The sequence below is a fragment of the Eucalyptus grandis genome, chromosome 7 (genome assembly GCF_016545825.1).
Source record: "Eucalyptus grandis isolate ANBG69807.140 chromosome 7, ASM1654582v1, whole genome shotgun sequence".
In the NCBI taxonomy this organism is placed as follows: domain Eukaryota; kingdom Viridiplantae; phylum Streptophyta; class Magnoliopsida; order Myrtales; family Myrtaceae; genus Eucalyptus; species Eucalyptus grandis.
In genome coordinates, this window is record NC_052618.1 from 37,895,322 (window position 1) to 37,917,132 (window position 21,811).

The 21,811-nt window shown below is 35.5% G+C and overlaps 1 protein-coding gene across 1 annotated transcript; it reads left to right on the forward strand.

Moving 5' to 3' along the window:
- Positions 1-14,725: 14,725 nt before the first annotated feature.
- On the forward strand, positions 14,726-18,170 carry LOC104455534. Its single transcript, XM_018877237.2, has 6 exons — positions 14,726-15,182; positions 15,263-15,412; positions 15,504-15,566; positions 16,132-16,179; positions 16,701-17,131; positions 17,210-18,170. Exons 1-6 carry the CDS (start codon positions 14,726-14,728, stop codon positions 17,843-17,845), a joined length of 1,785 nt encoding a protein of 594 aa, XP_018732782.2. The 3' UTR covers positions 17,846-18,170.
- The last annotated feature ends 3,641 nt before the right edge of the window (positions 18,171-21,811 follow it).

Here is a 21,811-nt window from a genome sequence, read left to right on the forward strand (position 1 = left end):
GATCATTATTTTACACAAAAAAATTATGGGCAAAGTTAAGTAAAGTGAGGTATTTTCTGCAGATTAGATTGAATTCTGTGTGTTTGGTCTTATAATTTCAATTATGGCAAATACCACACAAAATCCCCAAAATTAAATTTTAAGATATTCCTGTAACAATGGGAAAATTTAGGATTTTTAATGATGTAAGAAAATGAAAGACATTTGTGACATGGCATACATAACTAGGGATTTTTTTTATTTTTTATTTTTTTGGTATCATTCAAAGTGTATAAACAATCGCGAAAACAAAATTTGCAGCAAAAAAGATTAGCGAAAATAAAATCCTGTTTTCTAGGAAAGAATGAAGTGAGATAAATTAAAAATAAAATAAGAAAATTCCTAGTTTCAAGAAAAGGTGGACACCTACACCTAAGCACGCTTTTGCCCTATATCCTTCTCGTATTTAATGCAACGCAATCATAACGTGGTGGCTGAAAACACGTGCCCACCTTTTTTGCCTTTCTTCCTTCCTTCCCTCTCCCTCTCGCATCAAATCAAATCATTTAACGAGTCGCCATCCTAGAAAAGAAATATATTATAATAATACCCAAAAAGGGCGATTGCTAAAATCCGACTTATATTTGGCTAAAAATTCGACTTAGAATTACGCCCTTAAATTCTGATTTTTACATTATGGTTTTTATTTCCCTGTTTGCGGTAACGATTGAGCGTTGATAACGAGGCTGAGGCTAAATCATTTTCGATTAACGTGGTTAACGTGGTTAAGGAAATAGGAAGAGCGGTGCTTGGTTAATGAAGCCAAGAAGATCTCGTGATTATCAGCTTGGGTCAAGAAAAGTGGCTCGATCCATCTTTCGGTCGCGCTTATCTGCCATGCAAATGGAAAAAGTAGCGGTGCGCCGGTGGCGACGGAAATCATAAAATAGAAGGGATGATTTGTAACTTTTCAAAGTTCAGGAATATTGCATGAATGTGCCAACGTTTTGAGGAGGGAAGTAAAATGTAATTTCAACAAAGTTAGAGGGTTTTTTACGCACCGACAGCAAAGTTTATGATGATTTCAAGCGACTCCCCAAAAATTACTTTATTAATAACTATTGAGAGTGTAAAGTGATTTTGTTGAGAGTCGGTGGAGACTTTCTCGTGCTAGTGCCTTGATCTCATTAGCTGGATAATTTATTTTGTACCATCTCATACCTAATGAGAGTTCTTTAAGATTATTCCTCCTTCATAATATTTGAACAATCGAAACACAACAAAAATAGCACAAACTATATTAGTCATTCTTTCTTGTTCTGAGATTTGACTAAACAAGGTATATGCTACGAGATATTCATTAATAAAATTCACGTCTTAATTTATGAAAGAAGAACCTTAAAAGGCATAATTTACTTGATAATCACTTAACAAATTTGGCAAAAGGATCAAATAGCATTTATGTTCCAAAATTCCAAAATATTTTTTCGACACAAAAAAGACACAGATTAATAAATATTATCAGGACACAGCTTAAAATCCTCACTTGGACACGATACCCAAGGAATTTTATTGTCCTTTTTTTTTCTTGCTAAAGGGAATTTATTCTCTTTTACTACATATTGGATCGAACAAATTTCTTAAAGGTTTCAGTAATAAATGTTCCTAAAGCACTGTAAATATAAATATAAAAAAAAATATATATATATATAGACATAGACACACACACACATAATTTAAACTTGGAAAAGCAATTAACAATTACCAAATGCATTTAGAGGACCCTGACGGTAACTCTGCTAATCTACAAAGAATGGGCTCGACGAACAAGGGGGTCAGATAATCTTGGGATTTGCGCGGGTGAAAAAGGAGATTTCTTGCGCAGCTGATCCTGATGATTGGGTTTTCAATAATAGGATAATCTCGTAGACTCATTTACTAAAAGCCCTAGAAAATAAAAATAAAAAATAAAAAATCTTTTACTTGTGGCCATTGCATTACCTAATTTGCATTCCCAATGAACCTTATTTTAAAACCCACCCCGTGACTAGGTCACTAGAGATTAAGCTTGGCTCCTTAATCACGCGTCATTCAGTGAAATCGATATATCTTCTTAATAAAACATTGCACACCTATAACTTTTAACCGTGACTTATCATAAAACATTTATTACAATAGGATGATTCATCTATAAATATTAGCTTCAAGACCATCAAGAACATACTATAATCAAGTATTTGAGCAGCATGGTATTAAATAGGAACTCTCCTTGGCTCATAAGCCGACCCCTAGTATGACTTGACTTGTTTATCCGTAAAATAGGGCATAGTTCATATTTTGGTGAGAGCCAATTGTTGTAAATCCACCACGAGTTAGAGTTGAATTCTTGACTTGTGTTTTCATATGCCATGTTAGAATATCTAACTTAAAAACACAAATTTATAAGTGAAGCGAGGCTACATGCGTTATAACCATCTACTTAAACTATTTAGGATTTTCGATAAATAAAAAATAGCTGGGTAGGATTATATTTGAGATAGTTTAATTGAAAAAAATCCATTTCTGTGTTTTCCAATTAAAATTTATAATGTGTCAAAACCTCAGACATCTAAAAATATATATCTATGGAATTACGTGTAAGAATTTATATTGCAAAAGTCTGGGGCATTAAGACTAGGAAAAAAAATTAAAGTGCATTAAATAAAAAAAATGATAATTTATCTATACCCACAGGAGTAAAGATGGGGTTTTCCTTTGCTTGCAAAAGAAAGATCTGCCAGGCTGCGGAACAGCCCTGGCGACGAGGTACACATGAAAGACGAAGATGGCAAGTTGAGCTTTTTGATTGGTCCCTGCAGGACGAAAGAAAAAGGCTTTTCTTTCTTAAGGACTGTAATGATTCAGAAGGGATAAATTTATAAAGTAAATTAATAAATAAAAAATTCTGTTCGCCAATTATTTTTATTTTTATTTTTTTGATGGGTCTTATTATTATTTTAAATATAAAATAGGAGTCTCATTTTTTTGTTTTTCCATCAGAGATAAAAGTGCATTTAAGGGCGTTGTACAAGGTGACCTCATCTGCGTAATCATTATTATCCTGATCTTTGTCTGAGTTTCCAGGCTAGTTTTGCTCTGTACAGGGCTCGAATTTGCTTTTTCGTCGGCCAAGAAAAAATAGAAGAAGGAAAAATATATATATATATATATATATGTTATTAACTTCGTAAATACCGAATTTTCTCTTTTATATAATAATATGGAACCGAACATGTATCGTACTTATACCGCGCATCCAACGCATGTATGTATGCTTTTCCAAACCCATGCAGCCCACTCACGTGGGGGCTGCCCGGCCATTCATTCCTTTCCCCGAACTGACCTAGTATATTAGGAAAAGGGCTTCCGCGCATCCAAAATGGGGCGCATGTTTATGTATGCTTTTCCAAACCCATGTATGTATGCTTTTCCAAAAAAAAAAAAAAAAAAAAAAAAAACCCATGAGGTTCAATATTTCAGATTTTCTTGAAGCCTTTTTGAGCAAGTGTTTTTTTAACATATGCTTTTTCTCTTCATTGTATTGTAGTTTAGATGAATCTATAAATAAAAGTGATAAATAAAATTTCAGTTTCTAGATTATCATAAGTGAAAATGAAAGACTCCTCTATTTCCTCACTGTGAAGAACTCCAAAAATTAGGAAACCAAAAGATGAGGAATAGGGACGATTAGCATCGATTTTATCAAGTTTTACGCAGTGATCTTCTATGGCAAACCATGCCATGTATGTTCTCCTAAACGGTAACTTAAAAGATAACAACTATCAAATTAAAAATCAAAATATAAAACATGACAAACCGATAAAGATAATAATCATCAGATATCAATTTCGAGTTTGGAGAAGATTTATTATTTCCATCTATCTTTTAAAATTAAGCTTTTCGAACTTCGCAAAAATGTCTTTGATTTTAGGTGATTAAAGAGATATTCAGCTCGATCTTCGCATGGACGACATTAAATCTCTATCACCTTCTCAAGACCAATGTTTGTGATAGATACAGTATTTGATATATATGTGCTTCATCGCAAAAGAAAAAATAAGACTTGTTTCATAATGTCAACACAAAGTTGTAATGACAAAACATCATTATCGGACGCTAGGTAACTCCTGTTGAAAAATGTTAGGCATACTAGAAGACCCTATAACTTAAGCAATATCATCGATCGCATCAATTAAACTTAAAAGGGCAAAATAAGCGGGTCTAAGTAAGTAATTCCTTTTTTGAGCTTATCTAACTTTTTGAGATTCAATCGATGTTACGTTGGATGTTGAAACAATTTCAAAGCATTAGCAGGCCCACACTAGGTCCTGCAAGCCTAATCCTAGAATCGATCGAGTATAACAATAATATACGTTGATAATGCTGTGGCTTTTTTAAATTTCTTAGCGGATTGAAAGAAAATTTCAGAGCCATGGTGCAATGTGGTAGCTTGAAATGCTAATATGTCCCACTAGCTCCATTTCTTGGTAATCTTTGCACTGATTGTAGTTAACAGTAGCAAGTCCTCTCATATTACGACCGAGTTCATTGGCGAGACCGGCGTGAGAGAAATCGCTAGTCAACTCATGTCCAGATCTTGACTGTCACACTTTTGTTTCAAGTGCAAATTCTGGGTGAGTTTGGTTTAGTATTTTAAAGGCCCATTGGAAATATGTAAAACAATTAAGCCTAAAAGACTTTAGGCAAATGGAATGACGGTTTGGTAAACTATGCTTTGAGAAGCAACTTTGAGAGAAATGTCATTTGGTAGTAAATACATTTAAAAGTTTCTTTAAGTGATTAATATTATTTTTTTTTTTAAATTTTATTTGTTTAAAATTGAAAAAAACAATGTATGCAACTTTTTAAATATAAATTTTGAAGTTTTTACATATTTTTTTTTTGCCTAAAATTTTTATTTGAAAATTGAAAAAGAAGAAGAAGATATATGCGAATTTTTAAATATAAATTTTCACAATAATGCTAAAAAAATCAAATACATATATATAATTTAAAAAAAAAACAAATCCTTTGTCGAATTTTTTAATTTTTAATTTCTTTAAAATTGAAAAAATGATGTATGCAAATTTTTAAATATAAAATTGAAAATAATGCTAAAAAATCAAATTAATTTTTTAAATATATAATTTTTAAAGAGACCAAACCCTTTATCAAAATTTTTAAATTTTTAATTGTTTAAAATTGAAAAAAAATAATGTATGCAAATTTTAAATATAAATTTTGACAATAATACTAAAAAGTCAAATGCTTATATATTTAAAAAAAAAAAAAAGACCAATCCTTTGTCGAAATATTTTTTTTTTTTAAATTTGAAAAAAATAATGTATGCAAATTTTTAAATATAAATTTGAATATAATGCTAAGAAATCAAATACATATATATAATTTTTTTTTAAAAGACCAAACCCTTCGTCAGAATTTTTAATTTTAATTTTTAAAATTGAAAAAATAATGTATGCAACTTTTTAAATATAAATTTTGACAATAATGCTAAAAAATCAAAAATCAAAATATATTTAATTTTTTTAGCATTATTTTGGCATTTAAAAAATAATAATTAGGGAAAAATAAAAAATTTGAAGAATGAGTGAGGATAGTTTTGGAAGAAAAAATAAATTTCAGCATTTGGTAAAATGCTGAAAGCTCAAAGTTAGTCTCTACTAACATTGCTTTCATAATTCTGGCTTTCACTTAAAAGTTACTTCAAAATAGTTGCTAAATAGTCTAGTATTTCCCCAAGGGGCTTTAGAGATAGAAAACTCATTGGAAATACTGAACTAAACGCACCATTTTTCTTGGGGGCCTTCTTTTGTAGGGCCTAAATTTAATAAGTTGAGACTAGCCTAAAATAGGCATTGCCTGTCATTATCTATTAAAAAAAGGGGAAAAAAAAAAATCAAGGACCCCCGTTGTGGAATTGAGATTTACGCTTTGCTTGGAAAGGGTGGGGAAAGAAAAAAAAATTGATTTTATATATTTGTGCACATTTTTATGAAATTTACAAACTCATCATATATTATGATTTCATGATTTTATATATTAAACTAAACAAATTTTTTTTTTTGAAGCACAATAACATCTCTGCCCTTGTGCTTGACGCAAAATGAGACATTAAAGAGTCTTAATAATGGTGCTCCTAATGGCAAACGTGTCATTTCATTCACTTTTCTTTTTATTCTGAGTTAAATACATTTAAATCCAAACACTTTCTCACCTTCACTTTCTACCCTTTCCAAAAAAAAATCTATCAAAGAAATTCTTTTACTTCCTAGGATCCAATGATTTGGAAATGAGTGATTTGGAAAAAAATTTCTAAAAGTAAATAATCATCAATATTGCTTAAAAAAACAAATGAATAAAAAATATTTTCATTGTTCACAAAAATAATTTGACATAAATTATTACTAATAGTGAAAATATTTTCTAATTAACTAATTATAAATGATATGAATGATTATTTTTAGGAAATTGCTTTTTAAATTATGTATTTTCTATGAAACAGATGAAACTTTAGTGAGTTTGCTTGTTAGATAATGGTCATTAGAAAGAGATTGATTTGGAAAGAGATATGAAAGCCTTGGTATAAGCACAAAATAGATTGTTTATTGATCTCGCAAGCCCATTGTCCCAATAAGAAAGCCCGTTGCTCTTCATTTGAGCTTTCTTTTGAAGAGATTGCAAATGCCCGCCCTTGCAATTCGTCCATCCTTCGGGAGTTAGTGAAAGTGAGGTGGTAAGAGCGGTTTGAAGATTAGAACAAGTTAAAATGCTAACTTGTTAAGGTTTATGAAAGGTCTGCTTTGTCTAATCTCCATGGCTGCAAACTTTTAAATGTGCAAATACCTCCTTCTTCTTTTTTAAGGTATACATATAGGTTTAACCATGTCCAATCATTTATTACCTCACTTAATATAAACACTAGCCCATAGTTGACATCGTTTTCTCCGTTCTGTCTCTTTTATCCTCTGCCATTGACGTTATACACCACCACTTCAACCGCATTGCTCGCCGCCATCCCTCGAGCCACCACCGACTCTCGCTCTCTTTTCCCCCTAACGTATTTAGGAGATTGCCCGAGATTATCTACTATATGTTAACGATTATATCTTGTGGTTAAAATAACTATTTGATGACTATTCATTCTTGGTAAACTATTAATTTCATTGATAACGTACTATTTACACAGCTAAGATTTAAGTAGGAGTGAATATTTTAAAAAATATTGAACAAGTACCATTAAAAGGATTGTGATACAGGAAAAGTGTTATAACTTTCGTATAATGCTTACTCGAATGTTATAACATTTTTTTAATCACTTGAGCATAGATAGTTTATTGAGCATTTTCTGATGATTCGTGTTATGTGGCTGTTAAAATAAAATTTTGAATCCGATATGACTTTTCTAAAGTGAATTCAAAGCCAAAGTGGAAAATGGAAGAGACGGCGAATGGGAATATAAACGACAACCCTTCAGCAGCTATCTTTCTCTCACACGCACAAAGACTCCAATCAATAATAACTTAGGAATGAAAACAGAAGGGGAAGGGAATGAACAGAAACCTCGACTTGGCTGAGGACAGGGAAGCTCTCGATGGACTTGTAGCGATCGACGATGAAATCAACCATCGTGTGCACATTGTCACTCAGTTGTTCTGCATCCATCGGCTTCAACCCTTCCTCCCTGCATTCCCCTGCAACCAAAGCAGAGAGACAAGGGATTGAATTAGCATCGCTGACACGCATACACGCACGCACACTATTCATCACACAAACGAATTCGAATAGCACAAACTCTAGGGTACGTACCCAGCATTGCGATCATGACTTACACATTCATGAGGTATTTCTCCTCCTCCTGCTCTCCATTGCAATGGTCAGAAGGTAATTTTGTCCCAATTCCTCAAATCGGGTTAGAGTCTAAAGAACATACTTAATTTTGCCCTAATTCGTGGCAAACAGATGGCCAAATGACGTCATTTGGCCCCAGTCAGAGTCACTTGTTGACTTTATTTTGCCAAGGAATCACGTTGGAAGATCTATATTATATAAATACCATGTCAGATTTTTCGATAAGACAAATTAATATTGGTACTCAAGTGAACAACTTTGATCTAATTACACTAAAATAATCGAAAAAAAGTTACATCACCCAAATGAATATCATACAAAATTTTTCATACTAGCAATGTCCTTATCCCACTATTAGATTGCCGATCATAAGTCACTAACATCATTCATAAGCTAAAATTGATAACCCGACAAATAGGTTATTAGTTGCCCAAATTTACCATAATGATTTAGGAATTTACTACCAATATAGATTTATCATTCACAGCACAAAATGCCCTCGCCAGAATTTTGTGACACTTAATAAATAAGGAAATTGCGACAAACTTGCGGTCATGCCAGAAAAGACTCAAAAAGCTGAGTTGGCGAAAGATTTGATCATGCTAAGATTGTTTAGAATTGGTATAATTCCCCAAATATGCCGGGAGTTGAGAGGAACAGAGTCGACAAAGCTCTATTCTACACAACTTTTTTATTATCTATTCATTATTAATTGTTATAGATGCCGTGATCATCTTTCCGCATCACACCGACCGAAAATGAAAGACAACATCTTATTAGAGTTCTATTCGACATACATACATACATACATACATACATACATCCTACTCATAGTACGTGAAACCTCTTCCCCATTTTCATATTTCTTTTTCAGATCACAATATTTTAGGCACTAATATCCAAATTTTCTATTTTTTTGTAATAATTCTCACATTAAAGGCCTGTCCTAGAAACTTACGCAAGTTGAATATATGGAAGTTCCAATCTAGCGGGGAAGTAAGACTGTACGTTCTTCTCTTTCCATCTGAAGTGCCTGCAATTATCGGAGCTCACTTCCTCATCTGATGATATAAATGAACTCGTGCCCCCCTTGAAACCTTTCGCATGTTATCGACGAAGCTGCAAATTCTAGGATGGCATTTGTTTGTGCAAACATTTAGATTGCATTGCTTTCGGTCTGTGTTATTTAGGAATGCAGGCACAGTGCACCTTGTTGGTTTGCTCTCTTCCAATGTCTTCTTCTTATGTCATCTTCCATTCACAGCCACCCTCCTGATTTTCTTTGCTTTTTCTCGTCGCATCATGGGCATGATGCGAAAAACTCACACCAACTACTACGAATTATTCTAACTGATGGGATAATTTTGAAGGTGAGACACCCACAACTCACATGTTACAAAGAAAATAAAGAGACAAATAGCTTTTTTATTTAGTTTTTTTTTTCAGCTTATCAGAAAGGCTTGTTTCATGGCTCTTGCTCTTACTATTAAATGGCACATAAATGTAGGTAGCATTTCAGTAGATAAATTACTAGGAATTTATAAAATATTGATTAGACTTAAAAACACGAACAATCGAGACACAGAAATACGGGCAGACTCTAAAGAACAACACTACAATCTTAACTTGTGCATTGTCGACCAAAAAAATAAAAATAAGTCGTGCATCAGTCTTGAAATCCGAACAGATATTGACATTGACCTCGTGCATCAACAACTAGGCAACCGATCGACAATATTTATGAATTTTGTTTAATTACTAACACCAACAACAAGAAGTTTTCCAGGATTCCGATAAGTTGTCCCTTTTCCCAGAGTTTTATAGACAAGTCCCTCCATTGAAATTAAATGTTTTCCCATGAACCTGACATAACAGCAAATGCTGCAGCCGTAGTTTCGTGGATCACATTTGGATGTGTTTCATCCGGACTTCATACTCATCTGCTGTTTGATTTCGATACATTCATAATGCTTGACTAATGAAGCGCCAACAACTCAGTTCAAAAGTTATCTTCCAAAACTGTAGTTTTCGGAGGTGCAGTGATGCGCAGGGAGATAGGGACGACTTGAAGTCGGCCTGAGAAGCGTTCTTTAATTTTGAAGTCGCTGTTAAGCGCTAATAGAATATGTTGAAGACGGAACTAGAAATCTGCGATGGCTCATAATAGAGAAGGGGATGGTATATGCTGCCGGCATCCGGCATTTTCGACACCCTTACATAAAATGTCACGTCAAAATGCAACCTAACTTTCTGTCGAGGATGAGCGCAACGACATCATACGAATTTTAAGCGTAATTTACTGAAAAGAGGACGATCTTTTACTTGTGGGCATTGCATTTCCAATTTGCATTCACAATGAGCTTCGATGGAAACCCACCTAGGAATTACTAGAGACTAGCTTAGCCCCTTTACATGCACCATTTAGTTTTTGTATTAAGTCCGTTAGGCTTTTCAACCTAAAAGTCTAAAAATTATGGTAAAGGGGGCCGCCTGCATATAAGACATATATATATATATATATAATCACGTATTTGAGCATTCCTCGTTGCCGTCTATCGAGCCACCACCGACTCCGTCTTTGCCTCCTAATGTCGTTGGTAAATTACACTGAAGTACCTGACCATCAATTAACAGTTATATCTTATGATAAAAATAACTATTTGACCACCAGGAATTCCTAATAAATTAATAATTTCACCGGTAATTTACTATTTGCATTGCTAAGAATTAGTCAGGAGTAATAAACACTTATCGGGTGACTATCTCCTTGACGATCATAAATCGGTAAAGTCGTTCGTAAGTTACAATCGATAGGGTAACAAACAGGCCGCAACAACGATTTAGAACCCACGACCAACTTCCTTATTATTTAATCATTTTTATTAATTTATTATAGATAGAGTGACCATGCTTCCACATCGCATCTGCCGAAAATAAGAAATAATATCTTAATGTTCTATTCAGTGTTTTTTTTTTTTTAATTAATCCTAGGGTCCAAACGATAGTACGTGGAAACTCTACCTATTCTCATTTAGGGGCAAATGTCCAAAGTTCCTATTTTTCAAATGATTCTCAGTGAAGACGTTTCCTAGAAACTTGCGTAAGTTGAATATAGGAGAGTTTTCGATCCTGAGGGGAACTGAGACTGCACATTCTCCTCTTTCAATGCAAGATTCATAATCTTACACAATGAGACTGATTATGGTAAAAACAACTCAAAGCATGTGGACCATTGTAGAAACATAGATAGGGTCGACGATGGAATGGTTTCTTTAGGAAAGCAAGTCCCGTCAAGTTAAGGGGTGAATGATAATCATTCTGTTCCAGAAATAGGTTCTAGAAGAGAAATATTTTTTTTCTATTTCTATTTCTAAAAGAGTTTCTAAGCAAAAATAACTGTTTAATAACGACACAATTTTTTTTTTTTTTTTTCGAATGGTGGTGGACTAGCAATCGACGTGGCAGCGGTGGCTAGCGGCCGACGACAGGTGGTGGCGGTGATAGTGATGGCGGCGAGTGACCGGTGGTGGCAAGCGACCGACGGTGGCGGCAGCGGCCGGTGATCGGTAGCGGCAGCCGACAGACGGTGGTCAACGATGACGGATGAAGGACCAGATTGATGAATGATGAGAAATTTTTTATTTCTCATTTCTGTTCAGAAATAGAGAAGTAGAAAATTTATATTTCTGATTTATATTCTAAACCTATTTATGGAATAAGAATCTATTTCAAAAAAAAAATGGAATAGGTTTACCAAATGAATTTCTATTCCAGAAACAAGTCTGTAATAGAAAAATTATTTCTAGAACAGAAACTGAGGTTTGTCATGCACCCCTTAGCGGGCAATGGTACCATATGTTTTTTTGATAAGGAGCCTTATCAATGGTACCAGGTGTTAAGGAGCCTTATCCAATGATAAGAAATGAACTCAGGGCACCATTGAAACCTTTCGCATGTTCTCGACAAAACCACAAATGTCGATATTCTAGGATTACGTTCGTGTGCGCTAAACTTAGATTGGATTGCGTATAGTTTATGTTGTTTAGGAACACAAACACGATGCCCTTTGCCGGTTCGTTACATTTTCTCGTCCATTGTCTTCCTCTCATGTCATCTTCCATTCACAGACGTATTTTAATTTGATTTTCCTACTGCATCACTACGACTACTAGAACTAGGTCTTCTAACAGCAATCGGTATTCCCTCCGTTGAAATGAAATGTTTTTCCATGATTTTGACAAAACAGCAAATGCTGAAGTCGTAGTCTTGTGGATCACATTTGGGCGTGTTTTGTTCGGACTGCATATCTCATTCTATGTTAGGTCTAAGATTCGATTTCGATAATGCTTAAATAATGAAGTGCCAATGACTCTCAGTTTTCGTAGCTGCCAGTGAGGTCCAGCGAGACAGGGGCCACTTGAAGTCTTCTTAGAATCATTCTTTAATCTGAATAGCTATTGAGGGCTAAAAAGAGATGCTGAAGAGAGGGAAGGGATATGCTGCTGGCAAATTTCCCTGAGATGTAAGCAATGACATCGTACCAACTTTTGAGATGGCAAGAAAGTCACACATCCTGGTAGTGAGGAACTTTGGCTGCATTCTCGACTTCAATGGCATCGTGACTCACTCCAACGTCGGGCCAAAAAAGAATAGTACAAAAACGTTACGTCTTCATGATTCAGATATGAGCTACTTCCGTTGATATAACTTTCCATCTAAGTTTTTTTTTTTTTTTTGGCTTTTGAAAGCGACCGCAGCAGTGAATCATCAACTGAAGCAGGAACTTTGGCTGCATCTGCAAGTCGATGTATAAGAAGAGAAGATCCGAGAAAACAGAGAACAACTCCGACTTCAACCGCAAAGACACTACTTCTCTGCTTGAGGTTTTTGCACTCTCGAGAGGAGGCACGGCGGAGAATCCTCCATGGATAACCAAGGCAATTCGTTTTCGAAACCATTACCACCGTTGACAGGTATGTTCAGTTCTTTCGTTTGGTGTTCTGACTTGATCCCACAAGGGGGAGGAAGAAAGTTGGAGCAGTTTGGCGTTTTGCGGGTTAATTTCGAAGTAATATAAGCACTATCATGAATAGTTAATGTATTGAAAATTGCAATATTTCTTTATTTTATTGCTTAACAAGTGCTTGGATACTTCTGACAAAAAAAAAAAACAAAACAAAAAGTGCCTGTATACTTCATACAAAATCCTTACCAAAAAAAGGACAGACTGTGAAAGAAGCCCGAGGACATTTTCGTACGATTCTTTTCCAAAATTTTCAATAAAAATTAGTTTTGTAGAAATTACGGGTCCCGAGCTTTGGAATTCGAACCTTATAACCTAAAATGACTAAAATTGACCTTTTTTTTTTTTTTTTACAGTGATTGCTTTAAGATGCTACACAAAATATGTTTTTATAATTACATTCATGTTGAAAACTCTTATTGTTCACTCGCCGAACGTATTTTCAAGAAAAAACATATCTCGAAGATAATTCATGACCTTTGTTTAAATTTAATGTTATTTTAAAAAAAAGTTTATTATCTAATTTTAATACAGAAAATTCCAATGCAATTAGACTAATACTACAAGCATAGATGATCTGCAGCATATAGAGTGTAATTAATTTTCTAAGGTTCTTTATGTTCGTTTCTTCTTTGGTAACAAAGAGGTACACGTAGATATGAGTTCAGGAGGCACAACAACTGATAAAGCTTCCCAAGATGGTCATAGATCAGCCAAAGGTTTGTCGTTGAACGTTGAATTCTCGTTTTTCATAAGTTTTATGTTCTATGCATTTGGACTTTATTCAATGCTAAATTTTTTAAATTCCACAGCATAACATATGCCAATATATAAGTTCAAATATAAATTTTAAAAATCTGAATGATATCTTGACTAATTATTTGAGAAAATCCAATTGTTTTTCATTTTAACTTCAAAAGAGTAAATATGCACGTACCCATAGAAAAAGGTATGTTTGAGTATACAACGGTCCTTCACTTTCATCTGTGTTTCATGAAAATTGAGCAGCTACAATGGTTTCCCTCTTTCTTAAAAATGGTAAAATTACCAAAACAGTTCTAAACTTATCATAATTTTTCCTAGTCAGTTCAAAATCTTTTTTTTTTTGTCAATTCAATTCTAAATATTTTGCAATTTTGTAAATTCAATCTATCTGATTAGCTAGCACTAGCAGTCCGGTCGACGCTGATGTGACAATTTTTTAATAATATTTTATTTCTCAAAATTTTGTATTGATTCTTTCTTTCTTTCTTTCTTCTTCTAGTCCATCATTGGACCGATCAAAGGCTATGGCCAGTGTGATTGACCTTGCCGACCACTAGTAAGGCCTAGCTGTCATGGGTGAGCTCATCCAATGCCATGATGGCGTGCCTCGCTCTTGCCATGGCTGGGTGAGACATCGCTTAGTGTCGCGACAGCAAGGACGGGCTCACCCAACACCGTGATGGCAAGGCTTAGCTTGCCTGCGATGGTAAGGCCTTGCTTGTGGCCGGCAAGGTCGACCTTGCTAATCGCAGCCTTTGGTCGGTCCAATGACTGGCCAAAAGAATAAGAGGAAAGGAAAAAAATGAAAGATAAAAATTAATAAAAAGTTTGAAAAAAATAAAAATTATTAAAAAAGTTGCCACTTCAATGTTGGTCGACGGCATGCACATTAGTGCCAGCTAGTCAAATTTAACCAGATCAATTGAATTGCCAAAAAAAAAATTTGAGAATTGAATTAGAAAAATTGCAATAGGTTTAGGACTAAATTCTTTCCCTTAAAAACAATAAGTGGGAACGCCTGAGCATATTTAATATGCAATTTTTCCCGTTATGCCAACAGTGGAGGTAAGTGAAAAGTATCGACCATTGTTTGAAGCCGTAGTGAAGGGTGATCGGGAAGCTGTCGAGAAAATCCTCAATGAAGATCATGAAGCAAAGACAGCCAAAGTGATGACTATGGGCAAAACATCCGCTACTTTGCTCGACGTAGCGGTTATGGTCGGACAAGATCAATTGGTCGAAAACCTGGTCAAGCGCTTCCCTTCAGAATATTATGTTGTCATTTTAATAAGTGCCCTTAATCATGCTGTCCGAAGAGGAAGAATAAGAATGGTTAAGGCATTAGTGGATAGAGTTGATGCGAAATCCGAAAGTGTACCCCACGCCCTATCGATGGCTACTTCATATGCTCCTATGCAAAAGGAGGTTATCTGGTACCTCGCCAGGCATACAACATCCGCCCCGGATCATGGTACCATGTCCTGCCTTATCATGGCCGGCCATTTGGGTAGGGTTTCACACTCACTCATCTTATTCCATTTCCTTCATTGTTTACTTGAATTGATATTTTTGTTTGTGTTCCGAAAGACATTGGCTTGTATTTTGCTCGCCAATACCCAGGCTTAGCAACATCTGAAGATACTGAAAACAATAGCCTGTTGGGAGACTTGGTGAAGATGAAGTCTTATTTCCGTAGTGGAGCTAGACTCAATTTTTGGGAAAAATCTATTTACAAATGTAGGTTCTTCTTGCATTTCTTTTGTTAGATTTGTACCATTGGAGCAACTTTATCCACATGGTTTTCACTCTTATATCTTTCCATTTTTAGGTATCCCTCTTTGTCTGGTTGATACTTCATTTGACAATTCCATAGACCCGAAGATGGGTCGAGGTACGAAGGGTGGGAAATATGAGATTGGGATTTTAGCTTTACCCTTCCTCTTATCCGACTACTTTAGATGAAATAAATCTTGATACTAATTGGAACATCGATGCATTGATTTTTTAGCGGCAACTTGATGGTCCCATTAGCATTTCTGTTAATCTGTTTAATGAATGGACTAAAACAACCAATATATATATATATATATATATATATATATATATATATATATATATTTTTATTTATTTATTTATTTATTTATTATTCAGGATCCAATTGACAAAAAAGTTAAGGGACAATGGCTACATCTATCTATGCACATTAATATCTAAACCACGATGTAGATTTGTAAGGTTATTCGACAAGTTTTAATGTCAAATTTTGAAAAGTCTTCATTTCAAATAGCCTAGTAGAATTACAGAGAATTGTAGACTTGGATTTTAGGTCATAGAAGCATTATTAGATTTACTTACACGTACAATTTTCTTTTCATATGTGTGATATTTATGTTTTAGTTTGTCATCAATTCCTAAATTGTTAACATGATTCCTCCTCTTCGTGGTGGTGGCACTAGCACTCAAGTGGTTCAAGACATCACTTTGGAATCTTACCACAAAATCAGGTACACAAAACTGTCATGGTATACAACCTCTATTCCATATCCCTTGCATCCAAAACTGAAAGAGGACTTTAAATCATCTATGAGCAGAGATCTCTAAATTTAAAGGGTAAACCAATAGTTTCGGACTTTCAGTATATCCCAATAGCTATTTATGTGGACCGGCTTTCGATTTGGATATTACCATAAGGTTAGATTCAATTAAACTCAATATTTTAACAATTTGTATCCATTAGGTGAATCCGTAAAGATCGTCAACCGAAAATAGATTTATCAATTTGTCATTGGATCTACCCATTTTTTTTATAAATGTTTTTTTTTCTTGTGACATTGTGTGTATTCATTGATAGATCCATGTGTTCTAATCATTTTGATTTTCAGGCCAAATGAAGTTTTGTTTTTTTCTAGCATGTTAAATGCATCATTTTTTAAATTAAATACAAGAACACAGGCAAATGCGAAAACCTCTTAAATCTTTTGATTCCTTGTCATTTAGAAAATTGCTCATCTAATCTTATGTGCAGCACCTTTCATTAAAAGGATTGGAGAGTTAAAGTTGAGGCATCAATGCTCGCTTGAGTTTGCAAATCTTGCTCTTACCGAGAAGAAGACTCGAATGCAAACTCCCGAAATGCTCGAATTTTTATTGGCTTCAGGCATTGTCCTTGACGCTGCTTCCCATGGAATCTTTGAAATTGTGAGTTTATGCCTTAAGCATTTTCCAGAGTTGATGTGGGATGAAAATTTCACAAAGGAACTGATGAAACAAGTTGTGAGTGGACGGCATGTTGAGTTGTTTAGACTGGTGAATGCACACTACATTCCATATTTGACTAACGATGCTTGGGAAAAGCATGGCCTGATGAAGGCTACGACCGAATGGTCACCAAGATGTGCAACCCCAGATGTTTCTGGGGCGGTTTTCCTTATCCAGAGGGAACTTCAGTGGTACAAGGTTGGTCCACCTTATATGTTAGCCTTTTGTGCTGTTTAGTTTAATTTGCATTGATAGGCATCCTTGATTTTTCTAAAGGTGCTGGAAGATAGGAGCGATCCTTCTTCAAACAGTCTGGTATTGCTTGAAGGTCCATTGACAAAAAAGACGGGAAGGAAAACATATTGGGAAGTGTTTGTAGAACAACGCCAAGATTTGTTCAAAGAGGCCGGACAATGGATGAAGAATACATCATCAACTTGTAGCATCGTTGCAACTATCATCATCACGGTATCTTTCTCGGCGGCTTTGAAAGTACCCGGAGGCAACAACGGTAGCACTGGGATTCCGATCTTTCTGAAGAAGGGCTCATTCACGGTATTTGCTATTGCAGATGCTCTCGCTCTCTTCTCCTCAGTCCCCGCTGCCTTGATGTTCTTGGCCATCCTAACTTCACACTACACAATTGAAGATTTCCTCCACTCACTACCAAGAAAATTGATAATGGGCCTCACTTTTCTCTTCCTCTCTTTGGCCTTTATATTGGTGGCGTTTAGCTCTATTCTCACGATTGTCCTCAGCGAACGATTAAAGTGGATTTACATCCCAATTACCTTACTGGCTGCCTTCCCTATAGTATTGTTCGCAATCCTACACCTTCCATTATGGGTTGAAATGGTCGAATCCACCTATTGGCCTCGCCTCTATCGTCGCATGAAGAAGATTTGGAAATGATCTCTATTATTATTGGGCAAGGACACCTGCGTTGTTATCTTTGTTTGCCCTTGTTACCATGTGTGTTATGTGAATATCATGGTGCTTACATGTTTTAAGACTATTTAAGTGTGACATCTGACATAGTCGTACTAAGTATAATGTATGCTGTCAAGTACACACTTTGTCCTAGAGTGTTGTTTGAATTATCCCCCCAAACGGTGAGCAATGACTTCATTGCTCATCATCGTTTTGAGGTGAACCTAATTTTTCAAAGAATTGGCAACATGTAAAATCATCATTGATAAATCTATTTTCGGTTGAGGATCCTTACGGATTCACCTAATGGATACATATTATTTAAATATTGAGTTTAATTGAATCTAACCTTATGGTAATATCCAAATTGAAAGCCGGTCCACAGAAATAGCTATTAGGATATACTGAAACTATTGGTTTACACTTTAAATTTAGAGATCTCTGCTCATAGATGATTTAAAGTCCTCTTTCAGTTTTGGATGCAAGGGATATGGAATAGAGGTTGTATACCATGACAGTTTTGTGTACCTGATTTTGTGGTAAGATTCCAAAGTGATGTCTTGAACCACTTAAGTGCTAGTGCCACCACCAAGAAGAGAAGAGGAATCGTGATAACGATTTAGGAATTGATGACAAACTAAAACATAAATATCACACATATGAAATGAAAATTGTATGTGTAAGTAAATCTAATAATGCTTCTACGACCTAAAATCCAAGTCTACAATTCTCTGTAATTTTACTAGGCTATTTGACATTAAGACTTTTCAAATTTTGACATTAAAACTTGTCGAATAACCTTACAAATCTACATCGTGGTTTAGATATTAATGTGCATAGATAGATGTAGCCATTGTCCCTTAACTTTTTTGTCAATTGGATCCTGAATAATAAGGCCACCCAACTAATGGCCCAACACAAGGAATTTCTGATGTAGCAAGCCAAGCAAACAGCAATTTCAGATTAATGGAAGATCAGTCTTGGAAATCAGTCTTGACCCACTGCCCCTACTTGCACCTCATCTTCACCCAATTCTCTGGCTTTGACCTCTGCCGTCTTCGCCACGTTGGCCGCCGATACCTTCTGCGCTTTCGCAATCCTCATGCTTCGCTTCTTCTCCACCGTATAATTAATTTACACTAAAAATGTTAATTCAATATTGGTTAATATCATTCATTATTTTAATTTGACAAATTTAACTACATTTCATTACAATAATACATAAAATTTAGATGGAAAAAAAATATTATTTAAAAAAAATGCTGAAATGGTAATTTGAAATTTATTTATTTATCAAATGTAGCATTTTTTATTATTACTTCTTTCATAGTAAAAGACTTTTCAAAAAGTCAAAATAATTCTAAAAAAACTAAATTGAAAAAAAGAAATAGATGGGATCATGGCTGGGCACTCCGTTGCTGCTGCCCTCGTCAACGGCGTGCCCAACCACCGTTGGAGGGGCCAGCGACCTCGTCGGCCTAGACGAGTCCTAGGCAAGGCTCCCCCATATCTGGGCGACGCCGGCCATCACTTGTGACCGGCAAACCTCCCCAGCCCCAGGCAAGGCCTTATCGGCCCTAGGCAAGGGCTGACGACCCTTGCTGGGCTCAAGCGAGGGTGTGGCATCACCTAGATTTGGGCGAGCCTTGCTTGGGCCTCAACCGAGGTGTCGCCCAGATCTAGGCGAGCCTCACCGGCCCTTACCTGGCCGGCGATGGCCTCGCCCGGGTCGGCAAAGGCCACCCCCCCACCCCCTCCGTCACCTATGGTCGACGAGGTCGCTAGCCCCCTCCGGTAGTGGTAGCAGTAGCGGTGCCCAACCACTAGCCCTCCCCTTCATTTTTCTTTTTGTATATTTATATTTTGACCCCTCAAGTATTGAAAAATTTCAAAACTAATTCCATGCATGTCGGAATCACATGTCGGAATTTCGGACTCACATGTCGAAGCGTATTGGAGAGAGTTAACCATGTGTTGAATTTTTTGACACTCGTTGACCACATGTCGGAACGTGTCGAACACGTGTCGGAGTGTCGGATATGACACGAAGGCTCTCGAAAAGTGTTGGTGCTATATAGTTGAGACCCATCATTGCAATTTTTCCATGCTTCCTAGGTTAGAGTGAGGTGCTAATATGAGTAATCTGAAACATTGGAACAAATTATAATGCTGACTTGCTAAGGAATGCGAATGTCTGCCTTGTCTCATTTGCCACGACTGCAAACTTTTATATTTGGTGCCAACTTGTTTTCTTTCTTTTTCTTTTTTTAAAATAGGGCTCAAATCATCTGTAATCCCGATGATGGCTATTGGCTACCGCTATCTAGGTGACCCTTATTCATAAATTATTTTTTGGGTGCACCGTAGGTGTAATAACATCCTTTTCTTCTTCTATGTTTCTTTCAGCCCATACCATTGATATTGTTTGCCACCGCTTCAACCATGATGCTGGCCACCATCGGTTGAGCCGCCACCACCGGCTCTCTCTCTCTCTTCCCCTTTTATTTTTTTTCATGGAATGAAGAGCCCAACACCCCGGTGGTCAAGGCCGTTAGCGACAACTGGCTACTCAAAGGTCATTGATCATTGATGTCCCCAAAATTTCCGAGACCTAGAACCCGAGGTGAGTGAGAGAGGGACGGGCTGTGGTGGTGGGTGGCGGCGGCTTCGGAGTGTGGCTGTGTTTGTGGCGGTGGATGGCGAGGATGGCTGGCCATGATGACGGTAGAGACCTTGGCTAAAGCAGATATGCCGGGATAGGGAGCAGTGACGGCTATGAGAGATCGATAGTTGGCCTAGCGTGTGAAAGAGTTAGGTTTTCTTTTTGTATTTATGAAAGTACTTAGTAGAGTTAGGTTTTCTTTTTGTATTTATGAATGTACTTAGTGTTTACTCTCATCATTTTGTCGTTTCAAGAAAAGTTTAGTAATGTGTAATTTATGATTCAATAAATTAAACCATCAACAATCCATTGTTTACTTATACCCGAATCGAAATCATTAAAGTTTGGGGCGATTCTATTCTATTCAGGCAATCCACTATTTACTTATACCTAAATCAAAGCCATTAAGGTTACATTTGATCGTTCGTATTTCTAATTAGGGTAGGACTAAATAAGATAAAATATGAAATTCAAGGGACTTTGCCACATCTTATCAATTGTTTTGTGATTATAATAATAAAGTTGGATATATTTACATCTTATTATATATATTATTTGATATAAATGCCTATATAAATCACAAAGTTTATAAACGAAGATAGTAAAAATCTCTTACAACACTTTTGTCTACTTTATTTTTATTTTCTTTTTATTTCATTTTCCCCTCCTTTTTAATTAATTTCTTTTTTCCCCTTCCATCATTCTCTAATAAAATTTCATTAAATAGAAAATTGCACTAATATACCTAAAACACCTAAAATATGTAATAAATACATGTAAAATAGTATAAGATAGAATTAAATTTGAATATATAAATGAAAAGAAGATTAAATAAAAAAATAAATTTTTATTTGTTGTTATTTTGAATTTCTTATATTAGAATTCAAATATTATTTATATTGAAATACAATTTTAATTTTTTAATTTAAGAAATTTGTTATTTGAGAAAATTTATATTATAGATATTATAAATTTTATTCGTTTTTATCTCACCTCTTCCATGGGATAATTTTATCCGATCTATATCCCTTTTATATTTGACTTTATCCTATTTTGAGCATGCACTAAATGCAAGACAGGATAAATTTTATCCCATCTTAAATTTTATCCCGACAGCCAAACATAACCTAAAAATTCAAGGCGATTCTATTCTATCGGGGTTTGATTTGGAGCATGTCTGGACGCCATCTAACTTTTCTCGAGGATGTAGGCGACCACGTCAGACGAACTTCAGAGAAAGAAGCGAGAATGTCACATCCTTGTGATGAGGAACGTTGGCAGCATTC